This window comes from Callionymus lyra, chromosome 13, assembly GCF_982586985.1.
Source record: "Callionymus lyra chromosome 13, fCalLyr1.hap1.1, whole genome shotgun sequence".
NCBI classification, from domain to species: domain Eukaryota; kingdom Metazoa; phylum Chordata; class Actinopteri; order Syngnathiformes; family Callionymidae; genus Callionymus; species Callionymus lyra.
Window position 1 is genome coordinate 1,833,754 of NC_141830.1, and position 26,598 is coordinate 1,860,351.

The following is a 26,598-nucleotide window of genomic DNA, read 5'->3' on the forward strand; positions in this document are numbered from 1 at the left end:
TTGGATGGAACCATTGGATGGAACCATTGGATCAAACCATTGAATCAAAACATTGGATCAAAACATTGGATCCAACCATTGGATCGAAACCATTGGATCCGAACCATTGGATCCGAACCATTGGATCCGAACCATTGGATCCGAACCATTGGATCGAAACCATTGGATCCGAACCATTGGATCCGAACCATTGGATCCGAACCATTGGATCCGAACCATTGGATCCGAACCATTGGATCCGAACCATTGGATCCGAACCATTGGATCCAATGGTTTGGATGGAACCATTGGATGGAACCATTGGATCAAACCATTGAATCAAAACATTGGATCAAACCATTGGATCAAAACATTGGATCCAACCATTGGATCAAACCATTGGATCAAACCATTGTCCACAGAGACAGTTTATCATGAATGAGTCAATGGAACATTTATTTTTAGATGTTCCCTCTTCAAAATAACATTGTGTATTTAAAAATGATACTAAATATTTGTTCATTTCACTCCTGGCTAAGTAAGTAATTTATATTTATATAGAGCTTTTCCAGACCAGGGTCACAAAGCGCTTAAACAATCAAAACAATATTCAATAAAGTACATACTTTAAAGATCAAGATAAAACTGATAACAACACAGGAGTTCCAGAAAATCAAGGAAAATCCTGAACAAATACTACTTTAATTATTTAATATTATAAAACAGAATAGTGTTTTTTTAAAGGGTTATGTTTCGGCTAAAATGCGAAGTAACTTCGTACAAATGACATCATTTAAGACCCCGAGTTTGTATTTGACATTAAATTCATTTGTGTTTCTGAAACGTCTTTATAAATGATCACATGAAAAATGTTCAGAAATACAAATGACGTCAGTCAACTAGAAAGAGTGTATTTCCGGAAGAAAATGCAGTGTGAATGCTGACCCTGCTGTGCTGTGGAAGTAGTAGCTGAAGTAGAAGCAGTAGAACAGTAACAGTAGTAGTAGAATTATTAGAAAATGTAATAGTAGTAGCAAAGATAGTAGAAGTAGTAGTGGAATAAGTAGTTAAAGTAGAAGAAGTAGAAATTAAAAGTAGTAGTAGAATTATTTAAAAAAATAGAAGTATTAGTAGTGGAAGTAGTAGTAAAAGTAGAAGTAGTAGTAGTATTAGAAGTAGTAGTGGAAGTAGTATTGGAAGTAGAAGTAGTAGGTCAAAGTGGAAGGAGTCGAAACATATATTGAAGATTTTCCCCATTGAAATAAATGGGGTAGAAAAAGAGGAATAAAAGAAAGAGTGGAAGAGATAAAAGAAAGATAGAACATAGCCCGCATTTCAGAAACGAGCTGAATTGATTAAAATTTTGAACTGTTCAAATCCGATCAAATTTGTGGGAGTAGAAGCGGAACAAAGTTTAGGTCGGAAGAAAACGGGATCTCAATTGTGTGACCGCTTCCCAGCATTCACACAATGAGACGAGATGAGAAAATGTATAAAAGTCATAAAGTGTTTGTTCTTCAGCCTCAGTTATCGTTAAAACATCGAAACACGATCCGTTCAAATATAACATTTCTAGACATTAAAGGTGAAACTAGAAAGAGTGCATTTCCGGAAGAAAATGCAGTGTGAATGCTGACCCTGCTGTGCTGTGGAAGTAGTAAATGAAGTAGAAGCAGTAGAACCGTAACAGTAGTAGTAGAATTATTAGAAAAAGTAATAGTAGTAGTAGCAAAGATAGTAGAAGTAGTAGTGGAAGTATTAGTGGAATAAGTAGTTAAAGTAGAAGAAGTAGAAAATTAAAAGTAGTAGTAGAATTAGTTGTAAAATTAGAAGTAGTAGTAGTAGTATTAGTAGTAGTGGAAGTAGAAGCAATAGAACCGTAACAGTAGTAGTAGAATCATTAGTAGAATTAATAGTAGTAGTAGCATAAGTAGTAGAAGTAGTAGTGGAATAAGTAGTTAAAGTAGAAGAAGTATAAAATTAAAAGTAGTAGTAGAATTATTTGAAAAAATAGAAGTATTAGTAGTAGAAGTAGTAGTGGAAGTAGTAGTGGAAGTAGAAGTAAAAGTAGAAGTAGTAGGTCAAAGTGGAAGGAGTCAAAACATATATTGGAGATTTTCCCCATTGAAATAAATGGGGTAGAAAAAGAGGAATAAAAGAAAGAGTGGAAGAGATAAAAGAAAGATAGAACATAGCCCACATTTCAGAAACGAGCTGAATTGATTAAAAGTTTGAACGGTTCAAATCTGATACAATTTGTGGGAGTAGAAGCGGAACAAAGTTTAGGTCAGAAGAAAACGGGATCTCAATTGTGTGACCGCTTCCCAGCATTCACACAATGAGACGAGATGAGAAAATGTATAAAAGTCCTAAAGTGTTTGTTCTTCAGCCTCAGTTATCGTTCAAACATCGAAACACGATCCGTTCAAATGTAAACATTTCTAGACATTAAAGGTGAAACTAGAAAGAGTGCATTTCCGGAAGAAAATGCAGTGTGAATGCTGACCCTGCTGTGCTGTGGAAGTAGTAGCTGAAGTAGAAGCAGTAGAACAGTAACAGTAGTAGTAGAATTATTAGAAAAAGTAATAGTAGTAGCAAAGATAGTAGAAGTAGTAGTGGAAGTATTAGTGGAATAAGTAGTTAAAGTAGAAGAAGTAGAAAATTAAAAGTAGTAGTAGAATTATTTGAAAAAATAGAAGTATTAGTGGTGGAAGTAGTAGTAAAAGTAGAAGTAGTAGTAGTATTAGAAGTAGTAGTGGAAGTAGTATTGGAAGTAGTAGTAGTAGGTCAAAGTGGAAGGAGTCTAAACATATATTGAAGATTTTCCCCATTGAAATAAATGGGGTAGAAAAAGAGGAATAAAAGAAAGAGTGGAAGAGATAAAAGAAAGATAGAACATAGCCCGCATTTCAGAAACGAGCTGAATTGATTAAAAGTTCGAACGGTTCAAATCCGATCAAATTTGTGGGAGTAGAAGCGGAACAAAGTTTAGGTCAGAAGAAAACGGGATCTCAATTGTGTGACCGCTTCCCAGCATTCACACAATGAGACGAGATGAGAAAATGTATAAAAGTCCTAAAGTGTTTGTTCTTCAGCCTCAGTTATCGTTCAAACATCGAAACACGATCCGTTCAAATGTAAACATTTCTAGACATTAAAGGTGAAACTAGAAAGAGTGCATTTCCGGAAGAAAATGCAGTGTGAATGCTGACCCTGCTGTGCTGTGGAAGTAGTAGCTGAAGTAGAAGCAGTAGAACAGTAACAGTAGTAGTAGAATTATTAGAAAAAGTAATAGAAGTAGAAGTAGTAGTGGAAGTATTAGTGGAATAAGTAGTTAAAGTTGAAGAAGTAGAAAATTAAAAGTAGTAGTAGAATTATTTGAAAAAATAGAAGTATTAGTGGTGGAAGTAGTAGTAAAAGTAGAAGTAGTAGTAGTATTAGAAGTAGTAGTGGAAGTAGTATTGGAAGTAGTAGTAGTAGGTCAAAGTGGAAGGAGTCTAAACATATATTGAAGATTTTCCCCATTGAAATAAATGGGGTAGAAAAAGAGGAATAAAAGAAAGAGTGGAAGAGATAAAAGAAAGATAGAACATAGCCCGCATTTCAGAAACGAGCTGAATTGATAAAAGTTTGAACGGTTCAAATCCGATAAAAATTTGTGGGAGTAGAAGCGGAACAAAGTTTAGGTCAGAAGAAAACGGGATCTCAATTGTGTGACCGCTTCCCAGCATTCACACAATGAGACGAGATGAGAAAATGTATAAAAGTCCTAAAGTGTTTGTTCTTCAGCCTCAGTTATTGTTCAAACATCGAAACACGATCCGTTCAAATGTAAACATTTCTAGACATTAAAGGTGAAATAAAAGGTCGTTTAATGAAACGATTTCACGGTAAAAAAAAAAACGTGTCAATAATACGGTGACGTCAGAAACGTAGAATTTTTTAAACTGGTTCCGATCCGTGAAAACATTCATTTGTCGAGTTCTTTTGACAGAAACACGCGAACGTTTCCGCGTCGACATGATGACGTGTTTTCACGTCGATCTGTCGCACGAGCTCCACGTGAGCTGTGACGCAACAGCGACTGGAGTCCGTTTGTCGTGAAATTAATCGTATTTTATGGATACAATGAACGTTGAAAGCTTCTAGAAGGTTCCATCGGTCACTGTCTGCTATATCACCCACACTCGCCGCTGACGTTGGTGTATCTACCAGGATGGCCGAGTGGTTAAGGCGTTGGACTTAAGATCCAATGGACAATGTCCGCGTGGGTTCGAACCCCACTCCTGGTAAATGTTTTCTTGCCGCGCGCAGGTTCATCTGGTGCAGGAATGTCTCGTGGATCTACGCCATCATTCTTAGCATTTTTTTTTCCTCGTATCTGATCCACGAACGAGTGACAATTAACTCATGCATTTCCGAGTCAAACCATTAAAAATCACCTTATTTATCGTCGTTTCAACAGACGATTGTAAAAGTTGTATTTTTTTCGCCATAGAATCACAAATAAATGTGAATAAAACAGATTAATAGTTAAATCGTAGCTTGTATTTTTCATAACTATAGCAAACAATGCGATCGGGAACCAACCAGAGAAGAATATACTCAGAATACTGTAGTATTTGTGTATAATACTCTAAGAAACGTGAATATAATCACTTGCTTTCTCACTGTAATCCAGGATGTTTTGAACCAAGAAACCGAAAATGAAAACAACAACAACATTAAACTGAAAGACTTCAGTTAAGATGAATGTTTGCAGCAACGTTTAAACAAAAACATGTCTGTGATAAGAGAGTCTGATTCTGAATAAATAATATAAGATAATCAAGTTTAAAACAGAAGTTTGAGGTTAAAACGATTCTTTGTAAAACAGTTGTTCTAAACACTAACACTAGAGGTCAGTGTTGAGCCAAATTCGTTTTAAAAAAATAAACTAAAACAATAATAAAACCCCTTTATTTTGTTTACAATCCATTATTTCTACTGCCCACATTATTGATCTTTTTTTAATGTTAGTGTAAACAAGTGGCTTCCAATACACGTCTATTTATATATGAACTATTTAACTTTTATGTTCTTTATTATGACCTGATGTCGCAGCTCTTGCGTTTATTACCGGTTCAGAGAAGTCACGTGATCAGATCAAACTCACGCAAAACGAGCCTAAATCTACAGTTAAATCGGTTTGATGTCAATGTTACTAACGTTTATGTTCACAATAATAATAATAATAATAAGAATCTAACGTGCGTATTATACTGAACAGGATCCACTGACTGTCTCACCTGTAAGAATGTAATTTATATATGAACTATTTAACTTTTATGTTCTTTATTATGACCTGATGTCGCAGCTCTTGCGTTTATTACCGGTCCAGAGAAGTCACGTGATCAGATCAAACTCACGCAAAACGAGCCAAAAACGACATTTAAATTGGTTTGATGTCAATGTTACTAACGTTAATATTCACAATAATAATAATATATTATACTGAACAGGATCCACTGACTGTCTCAGCTGTAAGAAAGTAATTTATATTTATAGGGCACTTAAGAACTTAAACAATCAAAACAATACTCAATAAAATAAATACTTTAAAGGTCAAGATAACACCGAGACAAACACAAGAGTCTCAGAGAATCAAGGAAAAGTCCGAATAAAAGTGTCGAATTAAAACAACTGCACAGAAACTTAATAGTTAAATAAGATTTCACTGTGACGTCATCAACACTCCAGCAGGTACTGACCACTGCAGCTGACCAACAGGTGCTGCCTTCTGGCGACTACAAACCGAAAAGGGATCAATGTTTTCAAGAGTGTCGGGAAATATAAACGATGTGTCGGCAGGTCCTGTCGGTTCTGGCGCAAGAAGGTCCAACGGAACCGCCTCGCTGTGGGAACCACTGTCACGTGACTGACCGCGCCATGTTTCCAGCTTCACGTCAGGAAAAGTTTTTACAGCGAGGGATTGGACGTCAAGCGACGCACCGACAGCCGCCCGCTTCCGCTTATCCTTTCAAAGTAAACGAGTTGAGGGACGAAAATCAACTTGTATTTTTGCAGTTAATATGAAATCACGCGATATTTTAAGAGCAAGATGTGTTTTAAGAGATTAATTCTCCTACTGATAAGAGTGTGACTTTAATAAAACCATAATAATATTTTTTTTGTCTAGAAATAACAATACAAATTTAATATTATTAATCCGATATTATTCGAGTGGTTATTTAACATGATTGAAACGAAATGAAGTAGAATAAATGGAGTCTGACCCAAGCGTTACGATAAACATAAAATGTTTTAATTTTGTAGCTCGTTTCCGGTCTCTCGCTGCACGGTGTGGCGCTTCACGGGCGGCGGTGCGGTCAGGGCAGAAGCAACAGGAACAAAGTTGTGGTTCTTAGTTCCTCTGTTTACTTCGTTCGTTCGCCAAAATACAACCAGTCCCGACCGAACCAGCACCGAGCCCGGCCCGGTGTCACCAGGACGACGACAGCTTCACGGCTGGACGGAACCCGTTGTGACTCGTTGTGGACCGAGATGTTCAGGAGCTCGAGGATGACCTGAAGTGGACGAGCTCCTAAGAAATACTTCAAGATACTTCAAGATACTTCAAGATACTTCAAGATACTTCACAATCCTTCCATTTTACTCGGACTGGAGCGAGGTTCCGGACGTGTTCGTGTGTCAGGCTCGTCAGCACAGGTGAGTGTTTGACTTCACGTGTGAAGAAACTGCTTGAAATGATCAAATATTTCCTCAAAGATAAATGAAGTATTATCACTTAAACGACGAGTAAATACACGTGTTTTTTCAGGTCGAAGAGTATTATTCATTCATTCTACACGAGGACTGTGCTAGTGTCAGGGGGAGCTACTGGGGACACCCTGGACAGCAGTCCACCACACACACTTAGAGACTCACACCAGAGTATAGTTTGTGTGTTTCTGTTCTGAGTTTGTGTGTTTCTGTTCAGATACACACCAGAGTATAGTTTGTGTGTTTCTGTTCTGAGTTTGTGTGTTTCTGTTCTGAGTTTGTGTGTTTCTGTTCAGATACACACCAGAGTATAGTTTGTGTGTTTCTGTTCTGAGTTTGTGTGTTTCTGTTCAGACACACACCAGAGTATAGTTTGTGTGTTTCTGCTCAGATACACACCAGAGTATAGTTTGTGTGTTTCTGCTCAGATACACACCAGAGTATAGTTTGTGTGTTTCTGTTCAGACACACACCAGAGTATAGTTTGTGTGTTTCTGTTCAGATACACACCAGAGTATAGTGTATGTGTTTCTGTTCAGACACACACCAGAGTATTGTTTGTGTGTTTCTGTTCAGATACACACCAGAGTATAGTTTGTGTGTTTCTGTTCAGACACACACCAGAGTATAGTTTGTGTGTTTCTTCAGGCACAAATCAGAGTATAGTTTGTGTGTTTCTGTTCAGATACACACCAGAGTATAGTTTGTGTGTTTCTGTTCAGACACACACCAGAGTATAGTTTGTGTGTTTCTGTTCTGAGTTTGTGTGTTTCTGTTCAGATACACACCAGAGTATAGTTTGTGTGTTTCTGTTCAGATACACACCAGAGTATAGTTTGTGTGTTTCTGCTCAGACACACACTAGAGTATAGTTTGTGTGTTTCTGTTCAGATACACACCAGAGTATAGTGTATGTGTTTCTGTTCAGACACACACCAGAGTATTGTTTGTGTGTTTCTGTTCAGATACACACCAGAGTATAGTTTGTGTGTTTCTGTTCAGACACACACCAGAGTATAGTTTGTGTGTTTCTTCAGGCACAAATCAGAGTATAGTTTGTGTGTTTCTGTTCAGATACACACCAGAGTATAGTTTGTGTGTTTCTGTTCAGACACACATCAGAGTATAGTTTGTGTGTTTCTTCAGGCACACACCAGAGTATAGTTTGTGTGTTTCGGCTCAGATACACACCAGAGTATAGTTTGTGTGTTTCGGCTCAGATACACACCAGAGTATAGTTTGTGTGTTTCTGTTCAGATACACACCAGAGTATAGTTTGTGTTTCTGCTCAGATACACACCAGAGTATAGTTTGTGTTTCTGCTCAGATACACACCAGAGTATAGTTTGTGTGTTTCTGCTCAGATACACACCAGAGTATAGTTCGTGTGTTTCTGCTCAGATACACACCAGAGTATAGTTTGTGTGTTTCTGCTCAGATACACACCAGAGTATAGTTCGTGTGTTTCTTCAGGCACACACCAGAGTATAGTTTGTGTGTTTCTTCAGACACACACCAGAGTATAGTTTGTGTGTTTCTGTTCAGACACACATCAGAGTATAGTTTGTGTGTTTCTTCAGGCACACACCAGAGTATAGTTTGTGTGTTTCGGCTCAGATACACACCAGAGTATAGTTTGTGTGTTTCGGCTCAGATACACACCAGAGTATAGTTTGTGTGTTTCTGTTCAGATACACACCAGAGTATAGTTTGTGTTTCTGCTCAGATACACACCAGAGTATAGTTTGTGTTTCTGCTCAGATACACACCAGAGTATAGTTTGTGTGTTTCTGCTCAGATACACACCAGAGTATAGTTCGTGTGTTTCTGCTCAGATACACACCAGAGTATAGTTTGTGTGTTTCTGCTCAGATACACACCAGAGTATAGTTCGTGTGTTTCTTCAGGCACACACCAGAGTATAGTTTGTGTGTTTCTTCAGACACACACCAGAGTATAGTTTGTGTGTTTCTGTTCAGATACACATCAGAGTATAGTTTGTGTGTTTCTTCAGGCACACACCAGAGTATAGTTTGTGTGTTTCTGTTCAGATACACACCAGAGTATAGTTTGTGTGTTTCGGCTCAGATACACTCCAGAGTATAGTTTGTGTGTTTCTGTTCAGATACACACCAGAGTATAGTTTGTGTGTTTCTTCAGGCACACACCAGAGTATAGTTTGTGTGTTTCTGCTCAGATACACACCAGAGTATAGTTTGTGTGTTTCTGCTCAGATACACATCAGAGTATAGTTTGTGTGTTTCTTCAGGCACACCAGAGTATAGTTTGTGTGTTTCTGTTCAGATACACACCAGAGTATAGTTTGTGTGTTTCTGCTCAGACACACACCAGAGTATAGTTTGTGTGTTTCGGCTCAGATACACACCAGAGTATAGTTTGTGTGTTTCGGCTCAGATACACACCAGAGTATAGTTTGTGTGTTTCTGTTCAGATACACACCAGAGTATAGTTTGTGTTTCTGCTCAGATACACACCAGAGTATAGTTTGTGTGTTTCTTCAGGCACACCAGAGTATAGTTTGTGTGTTTCTGTTCAGATACACACCAGAGTATAGTTTGTGTGTTTCTGCTCAGACACACACCAGAGTATAGTTTGTGTGTTTCTGTTCAGATACACACCAGAGTATAGTTTGTGTGTTTCTGTTCAGACACACACCAGAGTATAGTTTGTGTGTTTCTGTTCAGATACACACCAGAGTATAGTTTGTGTGTTTCTGCTCAGACACACACCAGAGTATAGTTTGTGTGTTTCTGTTCAGATACACACCAGAGTATAGTTTGTGTGTTTCTGTTCAGACACACACCAGAGTATAGTTTGTGTGTTTTTGCTCAGACACACACCAGAGTATAGTTTGTGTGTTTCTGCTCAGACACACACCAGAGTATAGTTTGTGTGTTTCTGTTCAGATACACACCAGAGTATAGTTTGTGTGTTTCTGTTCAGATACACACCAGAGTATAGTGTATGTGTTTCTGTTCAGATACACACCAGAGTATAGTTTGTGTGTTTCTGTTCAGACACACACCAGAGTATAGTTTGTGTGTTTCTGTTCAGATACACACCAGAGTATAGTGTATGTGTTTCTGTTCAGATACACACCAGAGTATAGTGTATGTGTTTCTGTTCAGACACACACCAGAGTATAGTTTGTGTGTTTCTGTTCAGATACACACCAGAGTATAGTGTATGTGTTTCTGTTCAGATACACACCAGAGTATAGTTTGTGTGTTTCTGTTCAGATACACACCAGAGTATAGTTTGTGTGTTTCTGTTCAGATACACACCAGAGTATAGTTTGTGTGTTTCTGTTCAGATACACACCAGAGTATAGTTTGTGTGTTTCTGTTCAGACACACACCAGAGTATAGTTTGTGTGTTTCGGCTCAGATACACACCAGAGTATAGTTTGTGTGTTTCTGCTCAGATACACACCAGAGTATAGTTTGTGTGTTTCTGCTCAGATACACACCAGCGTATAGTTTGTGTGTTTCTGTTCAGATACACACCAGAGTATAGTTTGTGTGTTTCTGTTCAGATACACACCAGAGTATAGTTTGTGTGTTTCTGCTCAGACACACACCAGAGTATAGTTTGTGTGTTTCTGTTCAGACACACACCAGAGTATAGTTTGTGTGTTTCTGTTCTGAGTTTGTGTGTTTCTGTTCAGATACACACCAGAGTATAGTTTGTGTGTTTCTGTTCTGAGTTTGTGTGTTTCTGTTCAGACACACACCAGAGTATAGTTTGTGTGTTTCTGTTCAGACACACACCAGAGTATAGTTTGTGTGTTTCTGTTCAGATACACACCAGAGTATAGTTTGTGTGTTTCTGTTCAGATACACCAGAGTATAGTTTGTGTGTTTCGGCTCAGATACACACCAGAGTATAGTTTGTGTGTTTCTGTTCAGATACACACCAGAGTATAGTTTGTGTGTTTCTGTTCAGACACACACCAGAGTATAGTTTGTGTGTTTCTGCTCAGACACACACCAGAGTATAGTTAGTGTGTTTCGGCTCAGATACACACCAGAGTATAGTTTGTGTGTTTCTGCTCAGACACACACCAGAGTATAGTTTGTGTGTTTCTGTTCAGACACACACCAGAGTATAGTTTGTGTGTTTCTTCAGGCTCACACCAGAGTATAGTTTGTGTGTTTCTGTTCAGATACACATCAGAGTATAGTTTGTGTGTTTCTTCAGGCACACACCAGAGTATAGTTTGTGTGTTTCTGCTCAGACACACACCAGAGTATAGTTTGTGTGTTTCTTCAGACACACACCAGAAGGTAGTCTCAGCTCATGTTCATCAAGGACCAGAACCATCAGACCTTCTAGAGTCTTCTCTCAGAGACCTGGGTGTCGTGGACTCGTGTTGTTGACAGAACTTCTCTGGTACCTTCAGGTTTGGACGTCTTTCTGCCGATCGTTGGTCCTCAGAGGTTCAGCGTTGGAGCGTTTGATCGGCGACCATGGCGACCCCTGGAGACTCTGCAGAGGGAGGAGCCAACCAGGAGTTCAGTGACATCATCAGATGGAGATCAGGTAAGTTCTGGCTCTTGAACCGGTGTTGATGTTGGAGAAGATGTTAGAGAAGATGTTAGAGAAGATGTTGGAGAAGATGTTAGAGAAGATGTTGGAGAAGATGTTGGAGAAGATGTTAGAGAAGATGTTAGAGAAGATGTTAGAGAAGATGTTGGAGAAGATGTTAGAGAAGATGTTGGAGAAGATGTTGGAGAAGATGTTGGAGAAGATGTTGGAGAAGATGTTGGAGAAGATGTTGGAGAAGATGTTGGAGAAGATGTTGGAGAAGATGTTAGAGAAGATGTTAGAGAAGATGTTGGAGAAGATGTTGGAGAAGATGTTGGAGAAGATGTTAGAGAAGATGTTAGAGAAGATGTTGGATAAGATGTTAGAGAAGATGTTAGAGAAGATGTTGGAGAAGATGTTGGAGAAGATGTTGGAGAAGATGTTGGAGAAGATGTTGGAGAAGATGTTAGAGAAGATGTTAGAGAAGATGTTAGAGAAGATGTTAGAGAAGATGTTGGAGAAGATGTTGGAGAAGATGTTGGAGAAGATGTTGGAGAAGATGTTGGAGAAGATGTTGGAGAAGATGTTAGAGAAGATGTTAGAGAAGATGTTAGAGAATATGTTAGAGAAGATGTTAGAGAAGATGTTAGAGAAGATGTTGGAGAAGATGTTAGAGAAGATGTTAGAGAAGATGTTAGAGAATATGTTAGAGAAGATGTTAGAGAAGATGTTGGAGAAGATGTTGGAGAAGATGTTGGAGAAGATGTTAGAGAAGATGTTGGAGAAGATGTTGGAGAAGATGTTAGAGAAGATGTTAGAGAAGATGTTAAGAGAAGATGTTAGAGACGCATGTGATCGACAACATGAATGTAATGTTTGTTTTATTGAATCACAATGAAACAGGAGCTTGAATCGCATGAAGAGGTCGACTATTGTGGATACTTCTCTTAGTATACTAGAAGTTAGTATGCATCAGGATAGTGTACGTACTAACTAGTAACTAATCCTCCACAGATAGTATGTCTCAAATCACATACTTCTCTTAGTATACTAGAAGTTAGTATGCATCAGGATAGTGTACGTACTAACTAGTAACTAATCCTCCACAGATAGTATGTCTCAAACATACTTCTCTTAGTATACTAGAAGTTAGTATCATCAGGATAGTGTACGTACTAACTAGTAACTAATCCTCCACAGATAGTATGTCTCAAACATACTTCTCTTAGTATACTAGAAGTTAGTATGCATCAGGATAGTGTACGTACTAACTAGTAACTAATCCTCCACAGATAGTATGTCTCAAATCACATACTTCTCTTAGTATACTAGAAGTTAGTATCATCAGGATAGTGTACGTACTAACTAGTAACTAATCCTCCACAGATAGTATGTCTCAAACATACTTCTCTTAGTATACTAGAAGTTAGTATGCATCAGGATAGTGTACGTACTAACTAGTAACTAATCCTCCACAGATAGTATGTCTCAAATCACATACTTCTCTTAGTATACTAGAAGTTAGTGTGCATCAGGATAGTGTACGTACTAACTAGTAACTAATCCTCCACAGATAGTATGTCTCAAATCACATATTTCTCTTAGTATACTAGAAGTTAGTGTGCATCAGGATAGTGTACGTACTAACTAGTAACTAATCCTCCACAGATAGTATGTCTCAAATCACATCCTGCTCTTAGTATACTAGAAGTTAGTATGCATCAGGATAGTGTACGTACTAACTAGTAACTAATCCTCCACAGATAGTTTGTCTCAAATCAAACTCTGCTGCTACACACTAACAGGAAATGACGCGACAGCTTCTTCTTCTACTACTATTTAACGATGATTTTAACCAGCTGTAGGAACGCTAGCGACACCTGCTGGCAGCACGTTTTGCAAGTTTGGAAAAAGAAATAAAGAAAAAATATAAGAATCTAAATTTTGGCGAGATATTTAAGCTGGTATCGGCAGCGAAGACATGTTTATCTAGTAAGATGTAAACGTAGATGTAAATGTAGATGTAAACGTAGATGTAAACGTAGATGTAAACGTAGATGTAAACGTAGATGTAAACGTAGATGTAAACGTAGATGTAAACGTAGATGTAAACGTAGATGTAAACGTAGATGTAAACGTAGATGTAGATGTAAACGTAGATGTAAATGTAGATGTAAACGTAGATGTAAACGTAGATGTAAACGTAGATGTAAACGTAGATGTAAATGTAGATGTAAACGTAGATGTAAACGTAGATGTAAACGTAGATGTAAACGTAGATGTAGATGTAAACGTAGATGTAAATGTAGATGTAAACGTAGATGTAAACGTAGATGTAAACGTAGATGTAAACGTAGATGTAGATGTAAACTTAGATGTAAACGTATATTTAAACGTAGATGTAAACGTAGATGTAAACGTAGATGTAAACGTAGATGTAGATGTAAATGTAGATGTAAACGTAGATGTAAACGTAGATGTAAACGTAGATGTAGATGTAAATGTAGATGTAAATGTAGATGTAAACGTAGATGTAAACGTAAACGTAGATGTAAACGTAGATGCAAACGTAGATGTAAACCTAGATGTAAACCTAGATGTAGATGTAGATGTAAACGTAGATGTAAACGTAGATGTAAACGTAGATGTAAACGTAGATGTAAACCTAGATGTAAACCTAGATGTAGATGTAGATGTAAACGTAGATGTAAACGTAGATGTAAACGTAGATGTAAACGTAGATGTAAACGTAGATGTAAACGTAGATTTAAACGTAGATTTAAACGTAGATGTAAACGTAGATGTAGATGTAGATGTAAACGTAGATGTAAACGTAGATGTAGATGTAAACGTAGATGTAAACGTATATTTAAACGTAGATGTAAACGTAGATGTAAACGTAGATTTAAACGTAGATTTAAACGTAGATTTAAACGTAGATGTAAACGTAGATGTAAACGTAGATGTAGATGTAGATGTAAACGTAGATGTAAACGTAGATGTAGATGTAAACGTATATTTAAATGTAGATGTAAACGTAGATGTAAACGTAGATGTAAACGTAGATGTAGATGTAAACTTAGATGTAAACGTAGATGTAAACGTAGATGTAAACGTAGATGTAAACGTAGATGTAAACGTAGATGTAAACGTAGATGTAAACGTAGATGTAAACGTAGATGTAGATGTAAACTTAGATGTAAACGTAGATGTAAACGTAGATGTAGATGTAAACGTAGATGTAAACGTAGATGTAAACGTATATTTAAACGTAGATGTAAACGTAGATGTAAACGTAGATGTAGATGCAAACGTAGATGTAAACGTAGATGTAGATGTAAACGTAGATGTAAAGGTAGATGTAAAGGTAGATGTAAAGGTAGATGTAAATGTATATTTAAACGTAGATGTAAATGTAAACGTAGATGTAAAGGTAGATGTAAAGGTAGATGTAAAGGTAGATGTAAAGGTAGATGTAAACGTATATTTAAACGTAGATGTAAATGTAAAGGTAGATGTAAAGGTAGATGTAAAGGTAGATGTAAAGGTAGATGTAAAGGTAGATGTAAATGTAGATGTAAACGTAGATGTAAAGGTAGATGTAAACGTATATTTAAACGTAGATGTAAATGTAAACGTAGATGTAAAGGTAGATGTAAAGGTAGATGTAAAGGTAGATGTAAAGGTAGATGTAAAGGTAGATGTAAAGGTAGATGTAAAGGTAGATGTAAAGGTAGATGTAAAGGTAGATGTAAACGTAGATGTAAACGTAGATGTAAAGGTAGATGTAAAGGTAGATGTAAAGGTAGATGTAAATGTAGATGTAAACGTAGATGTAAAGGTAGATGTAAACGTATATTTAAACGTAGATGTAAATGTAAACGTAGATGTAAAGGTAGATGTAAAGGTAGATGTAAAGGTAGATGTAAAGGTAGATGTAAAGGTAGATGTAAAGGTAGATGTAAAGGTAGATGTAAAGGTAGATGTAAAGGTAGATGTAAACGTAGATGTAAAGGTAGATGTAAAGGTAGATGTAAACGTAGATGTAAAGGTATATTTAAACGTAGATGTAAACGTAGATGTAAACGTAGATGTAAAGGTAGATGTAAAGGTAGATGTAAAGGTAGATGTAAAGGTATATTTAAACGTAGATGTAAACGTAGATGTAAACGTAGATGTAAACGTAGATGTAAAGGTAGATGTAAAGGTAGATGTAAAGGTAGATGTAAAGGTATATTTAAACGTAGATGTAAACGTAGATGTAAACGTAGATGTAAACGTAGATGTAAACGTAGATGTAAAGGTAGATGTAAACGTAGATGTAGATTTAAACGTAGATTTAAACGTAGATGTAAACGTAGATGTAAACGTAGATGTAAACGTAGATGTAAACGTAGATGTAAATGTAAAGGTAGATGTAAAGGTAGATGTAAAGGTAGATGTAAAGGTAGATGTAAACGTAGACGTAAAGGTAGATGTAAAGGTAGATGTAAAGGTAGATGTAAAAGTAGATGTAAAGGTACAGTTAACCAACACTTTGTAGCTCACGCCAAACAATTGACCCCAGTGTTCCGCGGGACAATAGCTTTGCACAATAATCCAAAACGGGATCACCCGAGTGTGTGCCACCCTCAGCAAACCAGTTGACGCCTTGCCAGGAATTCCACCATGCTGCTGGAGTTTGTAATTTACTGCGGGTTCGTCCCGAGACCACAATGCTTTCCCTTGCAAAAGATCCCGGTCTCCTAGCAACACAAACGCAATGTTGTCTTTTATGGTGAAAAAAAAGGGGAAAATCGAGCGCATAGCTTAGCTGCTGGAGAGAAGTGGTAGATGTGTGTTGAAGGAAGGTGGTGTTAGTTCTACGAGTGGAAGTCAACATGAAACTAACCACTGGACACGGATGACTAGTAGAGACTAGTAGAGACTAGTAGAGACTAGTAGAGACTAGTAGAGACTAGTAGAGACTAGTAGAGACTAGTAGAGATGGTCGAACTTGTCGACTAATGAAGAGTCACTTCTAACAAGTTCTATCAACGTTATTTACTAGCAGCTGAATGTGTGAGTGTGTGTGTGAGGTGTGTGTGTGAGGTGTGTGTGTGTGTGTGTGTGAGAGAGAGACCGGTGGAAGGATGTTTTCACAGCTGAAGTGGGGAAACATTAACCAGCTAGTTAATGTGCTTTGAAATGTGGGCGTGTCCTGACTTCCTGTCTGGACTTCTGTCTGTTCGTTGTACATCCTGTACGTTATTTTCACAATAAAACGTCAGTGGAAATGTTTTGAACTACTTTACAGAAAAGAAATGGTTTACAAACTTGTATATTTATTGTAAAAAAAACAGTAAGACTTCATCTTAACCCACAGATACTCACAGACGACTTTGATAAGAAACTAATCGTTGAGTTATTATGATCATTCGTTGATCCTTTCTGATGGTTGTCTTGAGTTTTCCTCCGTGTCTCTGGTTTTTCTCAAGTTCTTGTTCACCTGAAGGCATAAGAGCTTCTCTCGTGACTCATTCAACTCCTTGACCGTTCATGTTTCTGAGCAGAAAACACATTTTTCTTCATTTTCTGTGGTAATAATTGGTTATAATGGGTACACGATACAATAGGATATGACTCGAGTAAAAAAACGATCCTTTTTACACAAATAAAAGCTTTAAAATACATGAAGTGCTGCTTTTATTTATTATAACTCACTGTCAGTAATGTTATCATCAACTCAAAAATAAAAAAAAAGTAAAGTAGTGGTAGTATACTGTATGTATATTGTACTAAAACTAGTTGGGAGTAAAACAATTTACTCAATGTGTTCTTCAGATCGGTTTATAGAAGTATATCTATCTATACTTTCATGATGCATCAGTCCTAGTCCTCAGAGCATCATCCTGAGGTGTAAGGCTGGACTGGTTTTCACAATAAAGTCCACTTTCAGATGTATTTTTGAAGATCTTTAACAAGGTATTATCATGTACAATACTGTAGGAACAAGGATTACATTTGAGTTATTGACTCTTGACTTTGTTTTCCAACCAAAAATATGTCCAAACATCAGCTTTAAAAAGCTACTGGACTCACTGTAAAACTGAAACTCTTAGGTCAGTCTGTCAAACTGAGCCTGAGAAACCTGGGTGTTGTATTTGATAAAGACATGTCTCTTGTTCGACACTGAAGAAAACTGACCAGAAACTGTTTCCTTCAACTGAGAAAATCTCTGTGACCCTGGTCTCGAAAAGCGCTATATAAATAAATATTACTTACTTACTTACTGTATCCTCTCGTCCTCAGTCATCATTCTTCCTTTAGCTGTTTGGGGGGGGACGTAACAACTGCTGCCATCTAGAGGCCGGAAGTTTATTTGCAACAAACGCTGTAATAGCGCTGTAAAAAGTCCTCACACACATGCGTTGAGACTCTTGACACCGACCCCCCCAGAGCCTTGTGGGACCCTCAGTGCGGGACCTCCCCCCGGTGGTGACTCAATGAAGGTCAAATGTCATTCAAAAGGGTTTTCAGACCTGTCGTTTAAACATGTTCATCTGTAAACCCTGTTACCTGAGAACCTCCCTGAACACGAGACTTCCTAGGAACACACTTCAGAGTCTGGTTACTCCAGCCATACTTTCAGTGCCGCACTCCTGCTTCTAAGAAGCTTTTCTTTGCATTTGTTATTATCTGACGTGTTTTATTTTTGCTGCTATGATCTTAATGTGAGGATTTTCTTAAGGTAAGGTAAGGTAAAACTTTATTGATCCCTCAGGAGGTCTCCTTCGGGAAATTGTTTTTTACCAATAGCCAGCAATTTTTCATAAACAATAAAAAATAATACATAAAAAATAAAATAAGAAGAAGAACATAAAGAGGAAGAACAAGATGACACAATCTAAGTCTAAAGATAAAGAACATAGGTCAAAGAAAAACAACAAAGGATACAAAGACTAACATGGAACAGAACATTCAGATACTTTCACTCCACTCCTGCCCCCGAACTCAGAATTGTACAATTTAATAGCCCGAGGGATGAATGAGTCCCTGAGTCTATTAGTGTTGCACCTGGGTAGGTGCATTCGTGCTTCATCTGCTTCTCTGCTCACTGATGACAGTGTTCAGAGGATGACTGTCATCATCCATGATGGACAGTAGTTTGTCCAGTGATCTCCTCTCAGCAACTGTCACCAGTGAGTCCAGCTTCATTCCAACCACAGAGCCAGCCCTCCTTCCCAACCTGTTGACACTCCTCTTGGAGACATTTCCACCCCAACACACCACAGCATAGAACACTGGCCACCACAGACTGGTAGAACATGCAGAGGAGCTTCCTGCAGATGTTAAATAAATGTCCTTCAATGTCCTACCAAGATACGAATAAACTTTAATAATCTGCTCTTCTTTGACTCTCTGGCTGTTGAAAGGAGAGTCTTGCAGTGACGGGTGTGTCGGGTGTGACTGGACTACTTCTTCGAGCAGTTGTTGTTGTTGTGTTACTCACATACGAGGAAATCTGTAGTTGTTACACAACGGTATGTTCGACGAGTGTGGATCGATACCACTGGTGCAGCTGGAAGGATCTATGGCCGTGCATCTGCGACCTGATGAAACCAAACTGGAAACAAAACGTTTCATAGCGGCAGCCGTCGCTAGATGTCGTGACCCAAAGCTTGTATTTCTGGCCTGTCGGTGTGAGTGTGTGTGTGTGTGTGTGTGTGGCCGACAGAGTTCACAGCTGACGGGCGGAAGTTTTTCCCGGATGCAAAGATGCTGGGTTTATAAATAGAGCGTCTGTAAAAGATGCCTCGACTACAGCTCCGCCGGCTGCTGGGAGGAGGGAGGGAAGAGATGGAAACGTTGGCCGAGACGCCGGGGTGTGGCCGTGTGGAGAACGAGACTCGGTCATTTGCAGCTCACTCCACCCAGACCAGATGACACTCCGTCGCGTGGACCGGAGAATAACAAGGAGACCAGAAAAAGCTCTAGAATCGACCTTTTTTTTACCCCCCGAGGCAAGAATTCTCTGCTCCAATCCGAGCTCATTATGTTGCTCAATCCACCTTTGACCTCTTTCATGACAGGATTTGCTCGAACAAAACACAGTCTGGACACAGTTCCGACTTACCTGAGCGGATTGGAATTTGGTCATATTAAGTTTAATAAATAACACGTATTCATATTTGCTAAAACACATTATTTGGAATTTTACTGCCAAAATAATGTGGCCTGAAAATTCACTGTACAAGTGCAGTATTGTTGTCACTTCTGATCAGTGTTGAAGTAATAAGTTGTTAAGTAACTTCTCCAGCCGCTTTGTTTATACAACGCGTCCCTCGGAGGTGGAGACTTCCGGTGACAAACCTCCATGCTTGACCAATCGCAGCAGAGTGGGTGTGGTTAGTGTTTTTAGGGGGCGGAGCATAAGATCATATTGTCAATATTTCAATGAAAAGAGGGTTTTCTACAAACACACACTGATGATACAATAGAGTCACACATCACAACAACACACACACACTGATGATACAATAGAGTCACAAATCTCAACAACACACACTGACGATACAATAGAGTCACGCATCACAACAACATACACACACTGACGATACAATAGAGTCACACATCACAACAACACACACTGATGATACAATAGAGTCACAAATCACAACAACACACCCACTGATGATACAATAGAGTCACACATCACAACAACACACACACTGATGATACAATAGAGTCACACATCACAACAACACACACTGACGATACAATAGAGTCACACATCACAACAACACACACACACTGATGATACAATAGAGTCACAAATCACAACAACACACACTGACGATACAATAGAGTCACACATCACAACAACACACACACACTGATGATACAATAGAGTCACACATCACAACAACACACACACTGATGATACAATAGAGTCACACATCACAACAACACACACACACTGAAGATACAATAGAGTCACACATCACAACAACACACACACACACTGATGATACAATAGAGTCACACATCACAACAACACACACACACTGATGATACAATAGAGTCACACATCACAACAACAAACACACACTGATGATACAATAGAGTCACACATCACAACAACACACACACTGAAGATACAATAGAGTCACACATCACAGCAACACACACACACTGATGATACAATAGAGTCACACATCACAACAACACACACACACTGATGATACAATAGAGTCACACATCACAACAACACACACACTGATGATACAATAGAGTCACACATCACAACAACACACACACACTCTGATGATACAATAGAGTCACACATCACAACAACACACACACACTGATGATACAATAGAGTCACACATCACAACAACACACACACACTGATGATACAATAGAGTCACACATCACAACAACACACACACACTGAAGATACAATAGAGTCACACATCACAACAACACACACACACTAAAGATACAATAGAGTCACACATCACAACAACACACACACACTAAAGATACAATAGAGTCACACATCACAACAACACACACACACACTGATGATACAATAGGGTCACACATCACAACAACACACACACACACACTGATGATACAATAGAGTCACACATCACAACAACACACACACTGATGATACAATACAGTCACACATCACAACAACACACACACTGATGATACAATACAGTCACACATCACAACAACACACACACACTGATGATACAATAGAGTCACACATCACAACAACACACACACACTGATGATACAATAGAGTCACACATCACAACAACAACACACACACAATGAAGATACAATAGAGTCACACATCACAACAACAACACACACACTGAAGATACAATAGAGTCACACATCACAACAACACACACACACTGATGATACAATAGAGTCACACATCACAACACACACACACACACTGATGATACAATAGAGTCACACATCACAACAACACACACACACTGATGATACAATAGAGTCACACATCACAACAACACACACACTGATGATACAATAGAGTCACACATCACAACAACACACACACACTCTGATGATACAATAGAGTCACACATCACAACAACACACACACACACTGATGATACAATAGAGTCACACATCACAACAACACACACACACACTGATGATACAATAGAGTCACACATCACAACAACACACACACACACTGATGATACAATAGAGTCACACATCACAACAACACACACACACTGATGATACAATAGAGTCACACATCACAACAACACACACACACTGAAGATACAATAGTCACACATCACAACAACACACACACACTAAAGATACAATAGAGTCACACATCACAACAACACACACACACACTGATGATACAATAGAGTCACACATCACAACAACACACACACACTGATGATACAATATATTCACACATCACAACAACACACACACACTGATGATACAATAGAGTCACACATCACAACAACACACACACACTGATGATACAATACAGTCACACATCACAACAACACACACACACACACTGATGATACAATACAGTCACACATCACAACAACACACACACTGATGATACAATATAGTCACACATCACAACAACACACACACACTCTGATGATACAATAGAGTCACACATCACAACAACACACACACACACTGATGATACAATAGAGTCACACTTCACAACAACACACACACACACTGATGATACAATAGAGTCACACATCACAACAACACACACACACTGATGATACAATAGAGTCACACATCACAACAACACACACACACTGAAGATACAATAGAGTCACACATCACAACAACACACACACACTAAAGATACAATAGAGTCACACATCACAACAACACACACACACACTGATGATACAATAGAGTCACACATCACAACAACACACACACACTGATGATACAATATATTCACACATCACAACAACACACACACACTGATGATACAATACAGTCACACATCACAACAACACACACACACTGATGATACAATACAGTCACACATCACAACAACACACACACACACACTGATGATACAATAGAGTCACACATCACAACAACACACACACACTGATGATACAATACAGTCACACATCACAACAACACACACACTGATGATACAATAGAGTCACACATCACAACAACACACACACACTGATGATACAATAGAGTCACACATCACACACACACTGAAGATACAATAGAGTCACACATCACAACAACACACACACACTAAAGATACAATAGAGTCACACATCACAACAACACACACACACACTGATGATACAATAGAGTCACACATCACAACAACACACACACACTGATGATACAATAGATTCACACATCACAACAACACACACACACACACTGATGATACAATACAGTCACACATCACAACAACACACACACACACACTGATGATACAATAGAGTCACACATCACAACAACATACACACACTGATGATACAATACAGTCACACATCACAACAACACACACACACTGATGATACAATACAGTCACACATCACAACAACACACACACTGATGATACAATAGAGTCACACATCACAACAACACACACACACACTGATGATACAATAGAGTCACACATCACAACAACACACACACACTGATGATACAATAGAGTCACACATCACAACAACACACACACACACTGACGATACAATAGAGTCACACATCACAACAACACACACACACTGAAGATACAATAGAGTCACACATCACAACAACACACACACACTGACGATACAATAGATTCACACATCACAACAACACACACACACTGATGATACAATAGAGTCACACATCACAACAACACACACACACTGAAGATACAATAGAGTCACACATCACAACAACACACACACGCACACTGATGATACAATAGAGTCACACATCACAACAACACACTCACACTGATGATACAATAGAGTCACACATCACAACAACACACACACACTGATGATACAATAGAGTCACACATCACAACAACACACACACACACACTGATGATACAATAGAGTCACACATCACAACAACACACACACACACAGATGATACAATAGAGTCACAAATCACAACAACACACACACACTGATGATACAATAGAGTCACACATCACAACAACACACACACTGATGATACAATAGAGTCACACATCACAACAACACACACACTGATGATACAATAGAGTCACACATCACAACAACACACACACACTGATGATACAATAGAGTCACACATCACAACAACACACACACACTGATGATACAATAGAGTCATACATCACAAAGCACACACACACTGATGATACAATAGAGTCACACATCACAACAACACACACACACTGACGATACAATAGAGTCACACATCACAACAACACACACACACTGACGATACAATAGAGTCACACATCACAACAACACACACACACTGACGATACAATAGAGTCACACATCACAACAACACACACACTGCACAGGAATTACTATATAAAAGATTTTTTAACAGTATCTTTAATTTCCCAACAAAACCCCCATGACTGTGTCTTTTATTGCAGACTGAAGGTCACTCGCCTCAGTTCTCATTGCAGAACTCTTTAGTTTTCTCTTCACGAATCTTCCGTCGTTAATGGCTGTAAGAACCCGTGTCTTCTCTCTTGTCCACCAGAATATGAGTCGTAGATTCCATGTCTCTCTCAGGCTTCATGACTAATGTGTTCCACTGGAAAACTCCCCTTTGGCCTCCTTGGAGTCCTTGGCTCGCTGGACCCGAACACCTCCTTCTCTCTATTAAAGGAAGTGCACTTCATTCATGACTCGTTCTGGGGGCTCGTGGACGAGGCTGGGCAGGGGGGCTCCAGACTTCCTCTTCTGCCAGGAAATGAAAGGAAGAAGGAAGACCAAAAAAAAAAAAAAGGACTTTCTCTCTCGGCTCAGTGTTGTTTGTTTGCTCCGTCGCCTCTGAACGTGTCGAGGAGCAAATGTCATGTAGGCCTCGGTCAACACTTCTCATCTCGCCATGGTTCTAAAAACAGCTGAAAACACTCCGTCACAGTCAAACATCAGTGTCATCGCGACTCTCGACGACCTCCCATCAAGTGCGACACAAGTCGACCCAGGAAGACCTTCGAACACCTCCACTTCCTGCTTCTTTTGTTTGCCTCTCACCCGCCCGGATGTGTTGTTCTTTCACTTTTTCCTCGTGCATCTTAACCCGTCCGTCATGAACCTGAGTAAGTGGATGTCAAAGAGAACGCGTCACCTTTTCAGAAGGAGAAGGAAGCTTGAACGGAAGGCAATATTCGGTGAGTGTTTGCAACTCTACGTCTCCTGCGCAGAGATGCGTCCTGGATCGATTTAAATTTCGCAAGATGGTGCGAAGGAAGCCCGGGCTGTTCATCAGACATCAGTTGCTTCATCGGACCTTTTATTTTTGGGGTTTTCTGTTGGCGGCCTTGTCTGTAAACTGAACCTCAACCGGGCCTTCTTATTATGTGGTTCAATGCTCTCAGAGTTTCTGAGAAGTTTGTGTTCCTTCGACAGTTAAACCATGGATTAAACATGGTCAGTAGGTGTGACCTTGAAGGGTTGTCTCCATGTCCTAACCTAGATGATGGCCAACCGTCACTAAAATGTAAGGATTAATTCACTTGTTTAGATCCATAAGAGACAGCAGATCGTTCTACTATGATAATTGGCACCGACCTCATGTCGATCTCTGGACGGACGATATTCTCTCCAGAGTCTTTTTTTTTACTTCAGACATTAGTTGCTTCATCGGACCTTTTATTTTTGGGGTTTTCTGTTGGCGGCCTTGTCTGTAAACTGAACCTCAACCGGGCCTTCTTATTATGTGGTTCAATGCTCTCAGAGTTTCTGAGAAGTTTGTGTTCCTTCGACAGTTAAACCATGGATTAAACATGGTCAGTAGGTGTGACCTTGAAGGGTTGTCTCGAAGGTAGGAACTCGGACTCGAAGGTAGGAACTTTGACAAGTGAGTGTTAAGGTATGAACGCTCCAATGAACGTGTTGCTGTCATGGTTACCGTCACTCGTATGATTCTCTGGTTACATTGTAACCTGTGTTTACACCAGTAGCAGGTACAGTTTAATTTACAACGTCATTTTAGTGCAGTTTTTGCAGATACGTACATGTGTACAGGGGTTTTCGTGCAGGTATATACTGTAGACTTTGAGGTCGCCAGTTGTCTTTGAATTTCGAAGTATCATGTTATCAACATATTAACATGACCTTTCACCATTTGAAAGTATAATTGATTCAACAGTCAAATTCAAAGGGGCTCGAGGGGTTTATGCTCACAGTTTGTTTTCATGTCTTAACAAGAAGGATCGTCTCGCCTGCAGTTGATTCAGAACTCTGAGCCGCTCTAGTAGAAGAACTCACATTTCTCCGATCCTTAAAACTCTTCACTGGCTTCCAGTTTCTTTCAGGATCAACTTTACAATTCTGGTTCTTACTTTCAGATCTATTCATGGTCAGGCTCCTCCTTACATCACTGATCTGATCCAGCCTTACACCCCAGCTCGGGCTCTGAGGTCTGTGGATCAGAATCTACTTATGGTTCCTGAACACGGTTCAGGACCAGAGGAGAGAAATCTTTTCAAGCTGTTGCTCCTAAGCTTTGGAACGATCTTCTCTCTCTTTGCGCTTGATGATCTACTGACTCCTTTAAGAAACATCTGTGTTTGATGATCTACTGACTCCTTCAAGAAACATCTGTGTTTGATGATCTACTGACTCCTTCAAGAAACATGTGTGTTTGATGATCTACTGACTCCTTCAAGAAACATCTGTGTTTGATGATCTACTGACTCCTTTAAGAAACATCTGTGTTTGATGATCTACTGACTCCTTCAAGAAACATCTGTGTTTGATGATCTACTGACTCCTTTAAGAAACATCTGTGTTTGATGATCTACTGACTCCTTCAAGAAACATGTGTGTTTGATGATCTACTGACTCCTTCAAGAAACATGTGTGTTTGATGATCTACTGACTCCTTCAAGAAACATCTCTGTGTTTGATGATCTACTGACTCCTTCAAGAAACATGTGTGTTTGATGATCTACTGACTCCTTCAAGAAACATCTCTGTGTTTGATGATCTACTGACTCCTTCAAGAAACATCTGTGTTTGATGATCTACTGACTCCTTCAAGAAACATCTCTGTGTTTGATGATCTACTGACTCCTTCAAGAAA

At 38.9% G+C, this 26,598-nt stretch overlaps 1 protein-coding gene and 1 non-coding gene across 5 annotated transcripts in view; both read left to right on the plus strand.

Annotated features, from left to right (window-relative positions):
• The first annotated feature begins 4,189 nt into the window (after positions 1-4,189).
• Positions 4,190-4,271, plus strand: trnal-uaa (transfer RNA leucine (anticodon UAA)). The gene has a single exon. It is a non-coding gene; the product is annotated as a tRNA-Leu (tRNA).
• A 2,079-nt stretch (positions 4,272-6,350) lies between these two features.
• Positions 6,351-26,598, plus strand: part of utrn (utrophin) — a 262,181-nt gene continuing 241,933 nt past the window's right edge. For 3 of the 4 annotated variants that reach the window (XM_087805309.1, XM_087805311.1, XM_087805310.1), the window contains exon 1: positions 24,581-24,682. In XM_087805309.1, coding sequence (XP_087661435.1) covers positions 24,601-24,682 — 82 coding nt within the window. In that variant the 5' untranslated portion in view covers positions 24,581-24,600. Of the gene's footprint in view, positions 6,688-11,164; positions 11,305-24,580; positions 24,683-26,598 lie in introns of those variants that run through there. The other variant, XM_087805312.1, reaches the window with a different exon arrangement.